Source organism: Abramis brama (assembly GCF_963993115.1).
Source record: "Abramis brama genome assembly, chromosome: 6".
Classification (NCBI taxonomy): domain Eukaryota; kingdom Metazoa; phylum Chordata; class Actinopteri; order Cypriniformes; family Leuciscidae; genus Abramis; species Abramis brama.
In genome coordinates, this window is record NC_139968.1 from 10,435,574 (window position 1) to 10,454,893 (window position 19,320).

Sequence of the window (19,320 nt, forward strand, 5' to 3'; positions counted from 1 at the left end):
TAACTACTTCTATTATGTGCAAAATTACAATTTTACTTCAGGGTTGAAGTGCTTCATTTGCAATAAGAGAGTATGCTGCCCTCAACAATTTCACAACCAGCCAATTTGGAGTTATTCCACACAGTTTCATTTCTGCTTAACTAGAAATAGACATCTTAATAATCAGATTTCTATAGATGCATGCTTATGTCGTTCTGTAATTTGAATGACCAAACAACGTGTGCTAGATTAGAAAGGCCATGATGGCACACTCCACGCTCACCACGTGGGCCACTCTCAAACACATTATAATCCGCCATCGGACTGATTGAATCATGACTTGAGCCTGATCCGTGCTAAACCTGTAATTCCACAGCCAGGATACTGAGAGGTAATTTAGGTGGCGGCACTATCCATGAAGTCTCTCTGAACCCTGTCCCTTTCTGACTTTTCTTCTTTTTTAGGAGGGATCCTGACACAATAAAACCATAAAGGAGGAAATCTAAAGACAATAAACTTGTCATTAGCATACACTTTAATCTAAGTAGCTTTAGATTGTATGTGGTAAAAATCTGTTTATTTTGTAGTTCATGAATAGAAAATTACTATAAATGCAATAAGAGAATTTGATTTAGATGGCAGTACTTGGCATACAAGAAAAAGTATTCCTGACTTTTTCTCTTACAAGTGGTTCTGACACAAGAAACCTAGCAGAGGCAAAAACATTACCCATAAAATTCAAATAGGATGAGAACCAGACACACACAAACAATAAGCAAAAACAGCAACCTTGTTGTTAGCATTAAGCTAACTTGATACAACCTTGTATTCAAAAAGCAATGAAAAGTGCAGGGCGACAATCACACACATTTGAGCAGTAATAAACAAAACATTAACCCTGCTGATAGCATTAGCATTTAAGCTAAGTAGCTTGCTAAAGCTTTAGATTTTACATGGCGAACATTTGTGATTGTCATTTCCACAAAAAATGCAAAGAGAAAGTCCCACATGACACACTATACACTATAAACGTAAACTACGCACTATGTACCCTTGAAGTATTTGAATTGGGACACACATCATGCAATTTAGGTGGTGGCGCTAATCACACAGGCTTTCTGATTGGCTTTTTTTTAATTTTTTTTTTACAAGAGACTCTGACAGAAGAAGCCTATCAGAGGTAAAATCTAATGCCAAGCAATATAAATAGGATGACAATCTGACACCCAATCAATAAGCAAAGAATAAATATGTCATTAGCATTAGCATCTAAGCTGGAGGAAGTGTAAGAGGGGGGGATTTCTGTTGAGACTACAAGCACTAGTTCCCACCCTTTCAAACCCGCCCATAGGGGGTTGGACCTAATGTGCTAACAGACCTATCACAGATAAGTGCCATTGCGTTTGATTTCCAATGCCATCCTCTTTTTCCCGGACATGTCCAGCCGTCGAGATCGTCCAAAATGTCCGGGATTCGGCTTTTGCTTTCTGCGGTCGCCATTCATTGTTTACATGCACACCTTTTGTTTCAATCTAGCTGAATTCATTCCGATTGGTGAATCTGAATGTAGTGTTTACATGAACGCTAAACAAGTGATCGGTTGATGTGCGTTTTAACATTGCTAAGAAAATTCCCGCTTCTCCGTGAGAGATACGAGACCGGTGCGTCTCAGTAATGACGCCACCGGCCTCGCGCCGTTCTCCCGCGCCCCTCAGCCTCGTCCTGCTCGCCACAGTAAACATGATGAATGGCGACTGTAGAACGTAAAAGCCGAATCCCGGACATTTTGGGCGATCTCGAAATCCCGGGCAAACTCATCACGGAGACTCTCTAGTAGCTTAGCTTTGTTGTTGTCAACTGCCTTCTCTTACCGGTAGGCGTGGCTTGGGAGTGGCCTCCTAGGGCAGCGAAGCAAGTGCATTCTGGGAGTTGTTGTCTTTCATCCACATAAGCCAAAAATACATTTTCTGGCTTTTCTTAGTCTAGAAAGCTCCAAATTCAAAAATAATTTCACATTTCTTCTACATAAATGACCTATTTTAAATACACATTCATCTTTCCAGAGGTGAAGTGTCCCTTTAAATGCAATAAGAGACTGTAAAGGAAGTAGAGGTCATTTTGGCGCAGACGATCAATAGTATCAGATCCACAGTCCTTGTAAAACTACACAGGTTTAATTTAGAATGAGATGACGTTATCCCTATGAACTAGTCCTTTTATTTATGTGCAGTAGCCGAAGTACGTTGATCATGGCTTTCCAGTGCTGAGATTCAAATGTTTGGTGTCCATAATTTGAATTTGACCCAGCATTTTCTTTCTCTTTCTCCTTGTGCAAACAGCGTTTCAGATTCTATGCTCTTGTTCACTGATCTGAGGTCAGGAGTATGTTTACTACTCCTCCTCTGCCACATGTGTTTGTTTTTTCCTTTTGAGGAGGCTGATTCCAGATCAGCACTATGGGGAAAACTCAGCGTGGCTGTGATCTCATGAGTCATGTCACCTTTGGCACAGATTTACTCACTCTCTTTTTTTGCTGTAGTTTTTGGGAATGTTTAGATGGTGACGCACATCTATATGTGTACACAAATAATAATAATAATAATATAACAGTAATTTTATTTAAACGTACAGTATGGGATTTTTTCTCCACTAGGGGTCGCTAACCTATTTACAATAACAAAGGCATAGTTTGATGACGCAACATTTGCTAAGAATTATGGATCTTGTCGTCAACGTCAAGCCGACCGATCTAATAATGTTTATGGATGACTGAATACATCGATGTTTTTGTCATGACTATGATATGAAGCAGTTCGGGATTGCTAAGAGACAGTTATCAGCTCCAAACCGCTCCAAACGCGACGCGAGTCCCGCGGATATAAAAGGAATAAGGACATTTCATTCTACCGAACTACACGCAGAATCACTACTCACAGGTCAGTTTATTAGACAAATTAAACTTGTGAGGTAACGCAGCGCTGTTTCACTTGGTCTAACATTACACTATCACACTAAACTGCATTTGAATGTGTTGAAATGTAACTTATGTGTTAGTTTGTCTGTATGAGACTAACGTTAGCAGTAACGTTAAGCTAGATCAACATTAGAATAACATACAGATCATATTCTGACATTTTATCATTGTTGAACTTTATAACATTGATTAGTTTTATGTAAATGTGCTCACCTGTTTAATAAAGTACATGTAGAAGCGGTCGAAGTCTCGGACGTGGAGCTCTCGTTTATATGCTGTCTATGGGAGCTCTCGGCATCTCGAAAACACCGCTGATATTGATTCTCGTTTTAGTTCTCCTTTTTTATCCAAAGTCTGCTTGCCATGGTCCATAATGTTTGAACGAAACAACAACAGCGTGCAGATAGACATTGCGAACTACAGTGGTCCACGTCTGTCGTCTTGGTTACTATCAGAGGGCTCTGGTTCATAACTCTGGTTACCATGGCAGCACGAGCGGAAACCAGGGACAACGCGGATATGACGCCATTGACTGCGACAAAACGGAAATAAAGACACGGTCCGTGTCTTCGAATTAAAATATTAATTTCTCTGGATTTAGAAGTTAATTGGAACTGTCGGGATAATGTAAATACACAACTTTAAAAAATATATAACATAGATATAGTGATTTTTTATATTTTTAAAGCAAAAAAAAATACATACTGTGCCTTTAATAACGATGAATAATAACAATAATATATATATATATAGTGTATTAAATATTATTATTATTATTATTAATAATTATGTGTGTGTATATATATATATATATATATATATATATATATATATATACATATATATATACATATATATATATATACATACATATACATACATATATATATATACATATATATACATATATATACATAGAGAGAGAGAGAGAGAGAGAGAGAGAGTTGTTGTTGTTATTAATGTACATTTTTATTAAAGTAAGTAAAAATACTAAGTAAACTAAGTAAAAATAAGAATTATTATTATTATTAATATGGATGTTTTTATGGTGCTTTATCTTTTTGGGATTGTAGTATAGAAATAAGCTGCCCGAAAATATTTTAAAGTATCATGAAGTCCCGAACATAATGACTTTGTTCACTTTTTTAAGTATTCCTTTTGCATTTTTTTGAAATTTTCAGTTGGTTTGTGTCTGTAGTCACAGTGGCATTCTGTGTATTCTGTGCACTTCTGCACATTTGCCCCTTGTGGCGTGGAGGTGCCGTCAGCGGCATGCAGGATTCCTCCTCCGGTCCCGGTCCCTTCGCCGAGTTGTTTTCAGACCTGTCACATAAATCTCAGACGGCCGGAGCCCCTCGGCGGCCAAGGTCACCGACGCCGTTTAGCTGTCAGTCATCCGGCAGAGCTGCTTTCACAGAAAAAATGCAACATTACCCTGAGCTGCACACTCAGCTCTCTGCCGAGAACAAGAGAGAGGGACGTAAAGACACGGAGCGAGAGAGTAAATAATACCACAGCGACAAAAGTACTGTCACTTCAGTTCGCGTTTAAAGTCAGATCTCCGCAGCGCAGTAATTATGCTAAGTCTTTGACAGTAAAATCGCTCTCGGCTTCCTGATAACGTGGTGTTATCTTTACCTCAGGGGCTTGTGAATGCATTTATTGACCTTTAAGTTGTTGCAGAGCACGAGCTGTCAGCGAAGGAAATTGATTCAGAAAAGAGAGCAATCAGAAAATCCACCCATCACGAGAAATTCATCTCGCTCTCGCAGTCCGCGCCGTCGCTCGCGGCAATTATCGTAACAAAACGTATTAATGCACGATTGTGATGCAACTGTCACAAAAGAAATCAGCCTAAATTGAGTCTGACTGCTTTGTACTTAAGCACGTGCACTTCTTTCGAGAGCTCTTCAACGCCCCTGCTATCCCACTCAGCATAATTATAGTGATCATGAGCGCGGGATGAGTGATGGAAGGAGAGGGAGGGCGAGACGTGAGGATGGATGGAGTGGGTGGAGGGAGGAAAGGCGAAACTGCATGATCTTGTTTTGTCTTTGTGTTCTGCCTTACACTTCGGCGAGTTATATAGTGTGAATACTCCTCTCTGCAAGATATATGCGGAGAAAAGCATATGTTAGGTGTGATTTTTCTTTTTAATAACTTGTTTTTTTAGGAAAATCCATTTCGCTTACATTGGCAATCAGTTCCAAATTACTACTGATTGGATCTCGTTTGTGTGTAAACAGCAAAAAAACATTTGAGATTAGGTATTTGGCGTTCACGTTCATAATTGCCACTGATTTTTGGTTATATATTTGTGTCAGATTTGGGATCATTCGGATATGTGATTGATGACAGATACGAGTAATTACAAAATCCAATAAATAAACATATGCATTGAATAAACAACTATATAGAATCAGTGAGGGTAGTTTTTATGTATTTATGTATACATAAGTGTTTTTTTATGTAATTTTCATGTATTTATTTATTTTTATTAAGTAATTTCCACTTATTTTTTGTCCATAAATTTTTTCTCCCACTGATTGGATGTTGTTCCATGTGCGTACATGGCAAAGCACATTTGAGATTAGATATTTGGCATTCGCATTCAAAATTGGGACACTTATGCAATATGTATATTTGACTTGTTTGATTTTTCTTTTTAATTCAGGATATTTACAGATCAATGTAGTATACAAGGATTACATTAAAAATACATAAAATAAACATGTATTAAATAAATATGCATAAAAACTGCAGAGCAGTGAGGACAGTTTATATATATTACATAAGTGTGTGTTAATGTATTTTTTATTTTTGTATTTATAATATTTTTAATTAGTATTTCCACTTGTTTTTTATTCTATGCATTCATTATTACATGATCTCCAAACAAATTTTCTAATCAACGTTCTGTTTTTAAGGATGTTTCTGAAAACTGATTAACAAGTTCATTTATGACAATCAGTGCACTGCTAATTGGAGAAAAAATGATCTGCAGTATAAAAATCATAAAATTAAAAGTTATTTTCTTATATATAATACACTCTCTGCATGCATTTTAATGCTTCAGACTTCAGACAGTTTTGCAATGGGTTCATACGGGGATTTTTTTAGCTAATTTAAATAACCACAAATGCTTTTTTCCAGCAGAGAAAATATTATTTACCCAAGGCCTGCTGGCTCATTGTTGTCCTGCTTTAAAGATTAGACCCAGTGCTTTTAAACAGCCTCTTTTCATATCGTCAATGTAATTCACCCAACAATAACATTAACACAGCCCTTGTGTGATGTTAATAAAGCGTCTAGTCCAAGGACAGCACAGCGTTTAAAGAGACAGAAGCTTGTATGATTTGGTGGAATAATGGCGATATTGCTGAACAACCCTTGGGACAGGCCATGAATCAGTCATCCGTGGGTCACTGGGAAAGAGGGAGGGAATTGGGGGTCGACAGGGATCCAAAGAATGGTTTTAACCCCATCTTACAAGTATTCGAAATCAGTTCCATAATTCATGTAATAGAAATTCTGTTGTGTGCTGATGGACGTCCAAGAATGTCCTTCAAATCTGAGATGAATCCAGCTCAGTTTATCTCAAATCAGGTCTGGATGAAACATCTCACTACTTTTATAGCTTTGTTGTAGCTTGAAATACATAATGGAGTTTGCAGTTGCAGTAAAGGCGCAGTCACATTAGTGAAATTTCGTGGGCCACTTCTAAATGGTGGTCAACCGATATTGATTTATTTTTTTGATGGCCGATGTAAATTTCAGTAAATTTGAACTCTCCTGTCCACAAGTCTGCAAAGTTTATGAAATGAACCCAGACAGCAACATAGTGTCGGCCCAGATCCGAGCCACATCTGGTACGTGTGGATTCAACGCGTAGATGTGGGCCGGATCTGGGCCGACACTATGTTGCTGTCTGGGAAATGTTTATTAGTTATTCAAAGATTAGTTTAAATGATATGAATGCGTAATTGCTGACAGTAAATGAGAGAGTATTATAGTGTTTGCCTTTTATTACAAATAATATAAAAGCAAATGCTATAATACTTTTTCGTATACCGTTTACTTTCTTTGTTTAACAGTTTTTTCTAATAACGTATTAGACACAACTATTAAACAGATCGTGAACTAATGAAGATGGAGAATGGGAGCAACGTCAAAATAAGTGTTCAGACACATCGGCCAAACAATTTTACAGATACCGATACTTTAAAAATACCAAATATTGGCCTTGGCGATATATTGGTCGATCACTTCTTTTAAACCATGCTGCTTTCTGTTGATCAACACTGCGAATTTGCGTAACCAACTTGAACCCGTTGTGAAATCTGCTTGGGGAAAACCTTTTCCCTCACGCGAAATTACAGATTGTGTGGATGACTATTAAAATGACTGGATTTCACCCATGAACATTTGTTAAACAACATTCCATGTGGTTGCCTTGGTATCTCGACAAATCTTAGCGCAATTTGAGAAACTGGGAAACTCTTGACGAGATTACTGAGACCTTTTCCACCGGATATTTAAGCACAAGTCTCAGTTTGCTTTCCATTTAATCTCATTGATGTCTAGGAGATACATTTGAGATATTAAAGAGATTTTATTTGATTTTTTCTTTCCGATAGGATGCTGAAGGGATCAGATTTAAAAAAAATTGAGGTTAGCTAATCACAACCCAGCTTATTTATATATATACATTTAAAGTTACAGCAGCAAAAGCTTGTTTTTGGTGCAGTAAACCTTTACCATAAGTGGATTTTTTTCAGGAAATAAAACTTCAATGGCTCATTTAAACAACACAACATGTAAAACAATAATGCCTCATATTTAATAAAGTTGACATCATTATTATTTCCCTGTTTATTATTGTGAAGCTGCTTTGAAACAATCCGTATTGTATTAAGCACTATATAAATAAATATGACTTGACAATGCAGAATTAAATAATTCCCAAGTATTCATCAAGGTCCTAGTGTCTAGGGCTCCCCTTCCCTTCTCAGTTTGGTGGTTTCCTGTAACAGCTCTTGCATTCATGGAATGTGCCATTATGAATGTTGACGGGGGTGAAGGTGTGTGTGTGTGGGGGGGCTGCAGGACAAGCACGCAGTGAACCGACACATTAGCGTGTATGGCCTTGACTGGCAGGGTGTGTATTTGAGCTGCGTGTCAAACATGGAAAGAAGAGAGAGAGAGAGAGAGAGCGAAAGAGAAAACCAGACCAATGCAAATATCAGCGCTCTGCCGTGACCTAGAACACCTCCCTGCATACAGATGCTTTGAATGAATCCTGAGTTTGTGTTCATATCCAAACCCTTCCCAGCGTGAGGACAGGTACTTCTTGATGTCAGTGCAAGAGCATGTATCGATCTCAAGCTGTGCTATGAAATGCACTCAAATCTTGTGCATTTCGGATACTAGCTCACGGCATGTGGTCAATGTTACGTTCAATTTATATAAGGACACGTGAGGTGTTTTATTTATAAGGTTTAGACATGCTTACCATGATAATGTTTACCTTGGGGTACCATGTAAATACCATGGATGCTTATAGTATTACATTCTGATATCAGAATTGCATGGTTGCATTTGCATGCACAAGGATATTCTGATATTAATCAGAATTTGGTCATATTCCGATTATGTAAGCATCATTTAAATGCATTGATTGCTATAAACCAGATTAAGCCAATGTTCTGGTTTCTAGAATCCGAAAACCCAACGCTATCTCACGACCCATTTGTATGAATTCGTGCGAGTGAGTACGAGGTGGCTAATTCGTACAAATTCGTACGACCTCACTCGTACGATATCGTACGACTTGTCTGAACCCCAGTGATGGGTAGGTTTAGGGGCGGGGTCAGGGGGAGGTCATTCGTACGAATTCATACGAACTCATAAAAATATGTACGATTTAGCAAAGATCTTACGAATTCGTACGAGTGAGGTTGTATGAATTCGTACGAATTAGCCACCTCGTAAAATACGTAAAATTGCCGTGAGATCGTGTTGGAATAACACGGGTGTATATTTTTGCTTTAATCTGAATTTTAGGCCATGCAAACACCTTTTTCAAGAAAATCCATCATAAATGCTTATTATTCAAATCCGTGCATGTCCAAACAAGGCTAAATCTTGGTGATGATAACGAGCTAAAAACTTCAGACACTGAAGAAATGAATCCAAATTGAATTTAAAATAGGAAAATCTATTTTATATTATCAATAGTGTAGAGATGCATTAAGATGCATAGAACATAGAGCTCTTCTGTAATAGACTGTGGCCAGTCTTGACAATCCATATTTTCACACACCACAGGGCGGCGAAGCGTCAATTAACACTGCTAATTAATCTTCGTTAGATGTGTGTGTGTATTACACATAAAGAGTAGAGAGATTTACAAGTGATTAGCATTAATTAGATGGGAGATTGTGTTCCAACAGAAATATTACTACAGGTTCTTATATATACAGGTGTAAATGATCTTACAGTATAGGAAGATAAACAGTAGGATGCATAGACATTGTTGTTGGTTCAGGAACAACATTTCTGGCTTCATTTTAGGGTTTGGGCTGTGGTTTAGTGGCTGTGGGTGGACACCCAAAAGAGCCTTTGCCAAAGACATAGAAAATTAAGTTAGAATGGCTTTGACACTTTTATGTTATTGATTATTGGCTAGCAGGGAGCCTTAACAGTCGGCAAAACCTTCAGGCAGTTGTTTTAATACCTACCGACATAATTTGCGTATATTTCTTGGTTGAATTTCTGGTGAAATTGATAGGAACACAGACAACTTGAAAGTTGACCTCAGTGGTAGTGTCTGTGGATTTTAAACTACAAAATGGCTGCTATTTAAATATAAAGTCTGTCTCTGAATGATACTCAACATGTGACGCTCATGGTGTTTTCAGCGTTGTCTTATATATAAGGACATTAATTTCATATCCAGAGCTGCTCTGAGAGTCACTTCACAAGCATTTCACTATTTCATTTGATAAAAACTATCATTTGAGACACACAGATACAAACCACAACCCGCCAAAATAAAAGTTTGGTTTAGTTTAAAGAAATTATGACAGACATGTAATATTGTGCAGTATAATGTACTTGTTAAAGTGATAATACTAATAATACCATTTATTAAAACAATTATTTTAAAGAATTGTATCAATTTTTTTAGCAAACCTCTGTTGTGCTGTACTTTGTTTGCCAAAAAATGAAAGGAATTGTTCAAATTTCATTTTTCAAAAAGGTTTTATGATTTATCACTAAAATAACTAAAATATCCCCCCATAAATTCTGGAAATTATATATAACACATAATTTCTAAAAAAAGAAAATACATTTCATAGAGCACTATTGTTAAACTTTAAAAAAAATAATAATACACTTGTTATAGTATTAAGATATTAATTAATTAGACATCCTTTTTGACTAATACAATTGATTTAAACCATTAAAACAGAATCCAGAGGAATTGAAATAGAAAGCATGGAATTTGGAAAAATAAAATAAAACAGAATTTGGGAAAAAATAAAACAAATGTCATAGCAGTGTTATTTTAGTATTACTGGGATATTATTATAGATTTATTCATATTTTAAATTAGTTTTTTTATTTTCATATTAGGTATTTTTTTATTTAATACAAATGGCAAAATACACACTTTATTGTCTATATAGTTTTTACACATTTATAGTTTTTCAGTTTTAGTTAGTTATTTTAGTATATAATAAAAATGAGCAATGTTGCCTTGGAACGAAAAAATATGTGCAAGTTGTTTTATATTGTATTTTAATTAAGTTAATGTTTATATTTTTAAAGTATTTTAAGTAGCAAAAATATAAGATTTTAGTTTTAGTTAATGTCAGCCCTGTTTCATAGGGCCCTAGTTTATAGGGCTTTAGGGGTTGCTTAACTGGATGTTGTGACAGGACCAACAGAAGATCCAGAAACACATTCAACTTGGCAAAATCCCTGCGACCACAGGTGCAAACCAGTGGGCACGTTCTCTCTCCTGTTCATCTAGCCGTCTCTTCTTCTAATAGGTTGGTGGATCGCCTTGAGGGTAGAGAAGAAAACGAGACAGGCACAAGTAGCAATCGCTTTGCACTAATGACATGCATATGCCAGCACCACCCGTGGACATGAGTGTCCAAATGACTCACTGCCAAACTCCTACACGACGGCCTCATCGATGCCTCTCATGGGCTTCTGCTTTTCTTTTTGGATTTCTAACCTACTTTTTTTGGAGCCCCGACTGACGTTGAAATCGTGGATGTCTTCCAGTGTTATCTGAAAACACACACCCACTCCTGTAATTGAGCGGCCGCATCAACGGCAGCTTTAATTAACCTGTCGGCAGTTTTCAGAAAACCGCAATGTGGGTGAATCTGAGTGGCGTTACGACGAGCAGATGTTGGTGCGCTTGGTTCTAAGAATCATCAACTGCTCAACCAAGTTTGCCATTAGCATGCTGTGACATCGCTGTTTTAGCACTCGTGACGTCTGATGTAGCAGTTCCTCTGAGAGTTGCGAGCTTGTTTCATTCACCCCGAACAACACTTGCCAATCAAGTTTTAAATTATGACTCATGCAATCTAATTTTGAGGACGTTTAGTAGCTGACTAAAATTTGTGAGTGCTAAGTAAGCTTGATTCCGATCTCTCAGGAGATGTAGGTTACAAGCAAAACATTTTGCAATGCTTTTTCTTTCTTTATTTCTCAACATCAACTCTTTTTTACATTTTGTGGAGAGTGCACCACATGACATTTTACAACCTGAGCTAACTTTGCCTTGTCATTAAAAAGATAAAATGATCTGATATGTTTGACCTTGACATAGTCATAAAGGTCTATAATATATTTATTCAGAGTGTTGGTTGGTTTAGATTTGCTATCTTGAATATCTCCCACTGCTCATTACACAACACTGCCTAAAAAAGCCATCAGATGGTCTCAATAGAGTCTGTGGTTTTTCTTTCATGTAGAGGCAGGGATGCACAAAAACTGCAATTTCTTCTATCAAAAAGAACAAAATTGCCAAAACCAGCTTCACCTCTTACTCCACTTCTGGGCCTTCACCAAAAACCGTGGAGCATGCAGTGGGGATCATTTCAACAAGCACTTACAGTCGTCCTCTCCTGCTTTGTGAGATTGGCTAAATTGGTGATGCTGACTTTGGTGCCACTGTAACAGAACACCTCATTGTCATCATTCAGCTGCTGAGGCATTGTTGGATTCACTTGTCATGGTTGTCCTCACTTAACTGAATACTTTGCACATAAGAGCAGATGGCGTGGCTATTACAGATCGTCTTATTTACCGCTGTGAGACACGCAGACTCCTGTCAAGGCAAACAGAAACCAACACCGGTTTGAATCTGGGTTGGGGTCGTCGATCCCACCCATCCTTTCAAGTCCCAATGAAGGCAAAATGCACATACATACAGAAGTAGCTGACATTTCTGGAACAGGCTGAATAAAACTAAAGTATATTTTATTCTAGTGGTTCTATTCTAGTTCTGCAAAGACTCAAAGATCAAAGTCCATGACAAATAAAGTTGCTTCCTAGAAGAAAGAATTGATTCTGATCTGCCAAAATTAGCCGTCAGCAATTGTGGTTGGTTTGTGTTGTCGACATGTCGAGAAGGCGCTGTTTTCAGCGCTGTGAATCCACTTTGCATGCACTTCTGAAAGAATGAGGACTATGAGTCTGGCTGGAACTGATACAGAATAAGCAATGCCATTGTTACTGTTTGTATCACTGTGTATAAAAGCTCCAGAGCTAAAATTCAGGTATGGTAATTGGCATTTTGTTTCTGGAACGTGCTGGGTCATCTGACCAATCAGAGCAGAGTACACCAATAACAACAGACTGGCCATCTGACCAATCAGAGCAGAGTAGACCAATCACAACAGACTGGGCCATCTGACCAATCACAGCAGAGTAGACCAATCACAACAGACTGGGTTATCTGACCAATCAGAGCAGAGTAGACCAATCACAACAGACTGGGTTATCTGACCAATCAGAGCAGAGTAGACCAATCACAACAGACTGGGTTATCTGACCAATCAGAGCAGAGTAGACCAATCACAACAGACTGGGCCATCTGACCAATCACAGCAGAGTAGACCAATCACAACAGACTGGGTTATCTGACCAATCAGAGCAGAGTAGACCAATCACAACAGACTGGGCCATCTGACCAATCAGAGCAGAGTAGACCAATCACAACAGACTGAGCCATCTGACCAATCAGAGCAGAGTAGACCAATCACAACAGTCTGGGTCATCTGACCAATCAGAGCAGAGTAGACCAATCACAACAGACTGGGCCATCTGACCAATCACAGCAAAGTAGATCAATCACAACAGACTGAGCCATCTGACCAATCACAGCAGAGTAGACTCTCATAAAGGAGGAGTTAGAGAGACCGAATCTTTGAACGAACCGTTTTTAAACGCTTTGAGAAATGAGGTGATGTGCAATGCATATTATGAGAAAATTAAAGTGTTTTTTAACCACTGATGCATGTAAATCTATTGTAGGAGACCTTCAAAACCAAATTATCAGCATTTAAAATAGCATTATATGTGCACTTTTAAGTTATTGACGTGTTTTGTGTTGTCTTTCCAGAGTGGTGAGTGGAAGGAGAGAGTCCTGCTTCCCCCCCCTCCCTGCCCATTCCATCATCCGTAGAGCATCTTTCATGCGTCTCCCTGGGTCTGAATCCCACGTCAGGATGAACTGTGAGCAGGATTTTGGAGATGGAGGCATGAATGTCACTCTAACTCTCCGGCTGCTCATGCACGGAAAGGTAAACACACATAGACACCACAAACGTTTAGTATTTTCAGTGCAAGACGACACTGGGAATCTACTTGAATCTACTTGAATTCAAGTTCTTAGTAAACAAATGGTTGTAGATTTCATTGCCATGCCATTACAGTGTTGTCAACATGTTCATTTAACTGTCAGCCAGCTGCCAGTGACAGATTTCCTACCACGTGCCTAAAAATCCTTGATATTTCTCATTTGCATATCTCTAAAAAGGAGCGAGTCATTAAAAAGAGTCATGAAAAACCAATGAAAACATAATGAACCGTTAATAAACTGCCACATTTATATGATTTATATGCCAATTTATTTTACCTTAATTCTCATCAACAGATTGTAACTTGATCTTTCAATGAGGATAAACAGAGATCCTTCAAGACTTAAGTGATCCCTTACATTCTTGGCAGCTCAAAGCACACATCCTTGCTGAAAACTTTTCCAGAAACATTCGTATATGATGTTACAGCTTAATAAGTGGTGCATGACATCATCCTTCAAACTTTTTTCAGCCAGTTATAACAAGAATCAAAAGAAACCCAACCCAATCTCATGAGAAAACATAACTGGTTTATGGGGTACAGATTTTGTAGGAATTTGTAGAATAGATTTGTACAGAAAAGTATGATTTTTTTAGAAAATAAAGGTCCTTCATTAGCATTGACGTTCCCTAATGAATCTATAACATCCATGGAACCTTTCCAGTGCACAAAAGTCTCTTTATAGTGGAAAAAAGTTCTTTAGATTATCAAAATGTTGTTCGTAACATAAGAAAAACATGGTTTTAAGAGTGCATGAAGGTCCACCCTAATACTATCAGTGGGTCGTAACCAGATCGCACGAAAACGCATGAATGAGATTGTACAAATTTATACGAATTTGCCACCAATTCACCAAAATTTGAAATAGCTAAATTGTGATAAGAGAGTGTTGAGCCACCTGCCAATCTAAAATGTACTTTCATACTCTTTGGGTGTGATTTTTATGCCCATTTGTCAAGCGTACTTTAAAGGGATAGTTCACCAAACAATGAAAATCTGTCATTAATTACTCCACCCCCATGTCGTTCCAAACCCGTAAGACATTAGTTCATCTTCGGAACACACATGAAGATATTTTTGATGAAATCTGAGAGATCTCTCAGAGAATTGAATGAAATCTCACGTCTCAATTGAGGTTACACCACTGGAGTCCCATGGATTACTTTTATGATGTCTTTACTACCTCTCTGGGTCTTAAAAGTGGTAGTTGCGTAGACTGTCAATGGAGGGACGTAAAGCTCTCAGATTTCATCAGAAAGATCTTCATTTGTGTTCCGAAGATGAACGAAAGTCTTGGAAAGACATGGAGGTGAGTAATTAATGACAGCATTTATAGTTTTGGGTGAACTAACCCTTTGACTAAAGTCAACATGAAATCAATACAAATTCTGAACAGTTAATCAGTGCATCACTACGGTGACAACTTTCACAATCCAATTCGTACCTGTTAGATTTGTTCATAGATATCGCACTTTTTGGTAACATTAATCAAATGGGTTATCAACACCATCTTGTGCTGACTTTAAACCTGAGATGGACCCTGATCTAATATGGTTCCATGTGATCCCGAGTGCACAGATACTCCAGACCCAGCCTACCTCATCAAAACCCACAGACAGATGAGCGGGGAGTGAGCTCGCTAATCAATAAGCTGACATTTGCTTTGCTTCTCTTTTCACAGGAGGTCGGCAGCATCATAGGCAAGGTGAGCGATTCTTTTTGTTCCCGTTGTCCCTGCTGTTGACTTACTAGATTTCGTGGATGCGTCTTGAGATTTTATGTCACTATTTGGTTTGCTTTTTTTTCCTCTGTATTAGATTGTTCTTGCCATCTTTCTCACAAACCTTTAGGTTACAATCCAAAAACCGCAGATTAGAAACCCACAGAGTGTATCACTACAAGAGTTGATGTTTCCTAGCAAATGGATTGTTAAATGCGACTAGTCGTAAATCATATGTATTAATGATCTGGATATATTGCATTGTTAAATTCTGCATCTAGCTCTGTTTATCCCCAAAGCGAGTGCAATTGTCTAAACATGGCACAATCTCTTGGAGAGGCCCAATGTAGATGTCACAATGATTAGTAAACAGTGTGTCAGCTACTGATGAGATGATTTTTGTGGGATTTTTGTTTCCCTATTTCGGCCAACTCTAGGTCCTGGAGCTACAAAACACAAATACACACAGTTGTTGGCATTTATTTGGCTCTAAATTAATCTCTTGCGATACAAAGCTCTCTTCAGAACTGGCCTGCTAATAGGTCTCTAGGCCTTTGCCAGAGCTTGGCCTCAGGACCAGAGCCAGTCAGAAGGACACAGACCCGCTCTGAGCTCCACAGGGGTCTCCGCTGCTGCAAATACGTCTTCTCGAAAACACAGTGCACTCTGCTGTCTAGCACAAAAATAATCGAAAAGTAAACAAAGTATGTTGCGATGTCCTAAACATGGAATCTTCAGATCACAACATCCAAACATCCAAGCTTGGCTGCACTTTCTGTTGTAGGGATCTGATCGATCGATAAAATAGAGCCTAGCTGCAACAAGTAGAGCCTGAACATATTCTAACGCAAATATGTGAATGGAAATGTCCTTGCCACGCAAATTCGATTGCATATTGTGTTCTGACACTTTTGGGAAGGCAGTAGCTCAACCTGTGCGTTTCATTCTTGATAACTCAATCGCCCTTGAGTAAACGTTCCTTGTTAGACAAACTTTATGTGTTTAATTTTTAGCGTTGCCACAAGGGGTTCTTTAGTTGTTGTTAGCGTAAAATATTTTCTACTACAGTCGGTTTTCAATTTCAGATCAACTACTATTATGCCAGAACAACAGTTTAAAGACAATCTGGCTGAGCAAGTTTGCTAAAGTTAGCTAATCCGTCAACATGTTTATAGATGGCTAACTGAATCATAACATGTTGATAACTCTATTGGCTGCTTGAGTAAATGTTCCTTGATACATATTTCATTCGGACACTTTTGGAATCGCAGTGAACCAAAAACATCGAGTTTGTGTAACTTATCGTGTATATTTCATTTTCAGCATTGCCACAGGGGGTGCTATAGTTGTAGTTCGCTTAATTTATATTCTTTTTGATTTCAGATCAATTACTATCATGGCAAAGCAAAACACCTAAGTATGAAGGTCCACTCCTAAACCTATGTAACCATAAGGGGGGCGTAACCAGATTGTACGAAAATGTACAAATGAGATTGCACGAATTTATACGAAATTGCCAGCATTTCGAACAGTAACGAGTTACAAGTTGCAAGTAAACATTCCTTGCTACACAAACTATATTTTATATTGTGTTCTGACACTTGCAGCTGTAACGCAGTATGTTGTTGTGGGAAGAAAGAGGCGGGAACTGGCGAACATTCAACAGACTTTTAATAACGAAATCAAACAAATACAAAACGAAAGTAAAGGCAGAAGACCCTCACGGACGACTGCTGCCACATAATAAAACATAAACAAAACACAACGTAAAATCCAGGCCTGGCCTCTCTCGTCCTTCACTGCCGTCGCTAGTCCTTTTATGCTTCCGCTCCTCCGTGAGAGATACGAGACCGGTGCGTCGCGCAGGTGTCGCTCATCATTAATCACGCCACCGGCCTCGTCCTGCTCACCACAGCAGCGAAGCAAAAAATGTAGTTAGCTCATTAAACGCTCATCACGTGCGTTTCATTTTCAGCATTGCCACTAGGGGCGCTATAGTTGTCGTTAGCTCTTAAATTATATTCTACTACATCCAGTTTGTTTGTTTTTTCAGACCAACTGCTATCATGGCAGAGCAATAATTTAATCTGTTGACAAAAATAAACCATGTTTATATCTAGCTAGCTGAGTCATAACACATTGATAACTCTATCACCCCTTGAGTATCGAGGTTATGCGCTGTTTCTGTTCGTTGGCCAGGCATTTGTGTCTGCATTTAAATACTTGTGTAGAGTATCTTTCTGGCAGTAGTTCCCAGTGCTGGCAAATTTCCTAAATCAAAGTGTAACATTGCTGTATCAAAAAGAAAAAGTTAAAAAGCCCTCATCTGTTTGATGCATTAATTTATGCCACAGTTAGTCGTTTCATTGGGCTAATTTAAATGGTACGTCTCTCATCGTGGGTTGAATTAATATGCAGCTGTCCCAAAGCTTTTGGGTGACATTTGTGGAATGATGATCATGTAATGCTTAATCACGTTCCAGTATAAGATCAGCTAAACGATGACTTAGACATCCTCTGTTGTCTTCTTTTTCCCTCTCTTGTTTTTTCTCTGAAGCATAGTAAATGAATGAAAGCCTGTGGTGTAAATCTCCTCTCTGTGAAATCAATAAACCAAGGCTTGGTTTCCCGGACATAGATTAAATACAGTCCTAGACTAAATCTGTGCCGTTAACCGGTGGTTCTCCATCACAAATCTTCATTGGAGATATTCATGGGGGAGGGCTATCTAGAGTCGATTACTATTCGTAATGCGTCTTCAGGAGAAAGAAATGAAAGTTAATTGTATTATAAGGAGAAATAGAGCTCGGCCACAGTTGACGATGTTTTATATGACATGATTAAAAAAGAGTAACGGATGTAGTCGTTCAGTTGGCGTCATTCATGAAACGCAAGGCATCTTCCGCAGCCTTGTTTAGCTTCTTTATTCGTAAATCATTCTTGCATAAATTGTTGCAATGAATTGAAATAAAAAAATAAAAAATTAACGTTATGCATGGAAACATATTTGTTGTAATCATAGATTTAGCATTCTGACGAAAATGTCTAAAATTCTAAATTTTGTTGACAAAAATACATTTTATGTACAAAATTATGAAAAACTTAAAGGTAGATTTTAGTATCATTGAGATACTATTATAGTTTATATGAATATTTTGAATGAGTTTTTTCTCTTATATTTTTCATTTACATTTTTGTTAAAGTTTTAGTTATTTTATGTTGTGTTTGTCCTTTATATTTTTTTTTTTTTGTATGTACATAAAGTTATTTTTTAGTTATTTTAGTACATCAAGGTAAACTAAATGAAAATGACAAATTAAATAAGTCTAAATATTATTATAAATATTTTATTTTAGATAACATTTAATTCATTTAATTCATATTTTTATATGGTTTTAGTTTTGGTTAACTATAACAACCCTACATTGATGAATACCAAAAACTAAAAAAATAAATAAAAAAAAGTCATTCATTTTGTTATTTAAGTTTCATTGGCCAAATGATCAACGCACAAGTACGCAACTGTACGACATATTGTAACAAACTGTACTTGTGTTCTTCCACCGCCTTGTTTTTGTTCAAATCAAATTAAATATGGTGTCAGCCGTTTTAAAGAACTTTGTGGCATGACATTTTTATTGGCATTAAGGGTAGATTTATAAGATGGGTGGTCTCGAAAACATCTCATGTGAAATTTCAATTTCCTTGATAAATTAAAACCACCCAAGTCCCACTTCACCTCTGTTATGACATATCC

At 37.7% G+C, this 19,320-nt stretch overlaps 1 protein-coding gene across 5 annotated transcripts in view; it reads left to right on the forward strand.

Moving 5' to 3' along the window:
• pcbp4 (poly(rC) binding protein 4) overlaps positions 1-19,320 on the forward strand; it is an 83,356-nt gene that overhangs the window by 36,241 nt on the left and 27,795 nt on the right. For all 5 annotated transcript variants that reach the window (XM_084116308.1, XM_084116304.1, XM_084116306.1 and 2 more), the window contains exons 2-3: positions 13,605-13,785; positions 15,525-15,548. In XM_084116308.1, coding sequence (XP_083972434.1) covers positions 13,678-13,785; positions 15,525-15,548 — 132 coding nt within the window. In that variant the 5' untranslated portion in view covers positions 13,605-13,677. The remainder of the gene's footprint in view (positions 1-13,604; positions 13,786-15,524; positions 15,549-19,320) is intronic.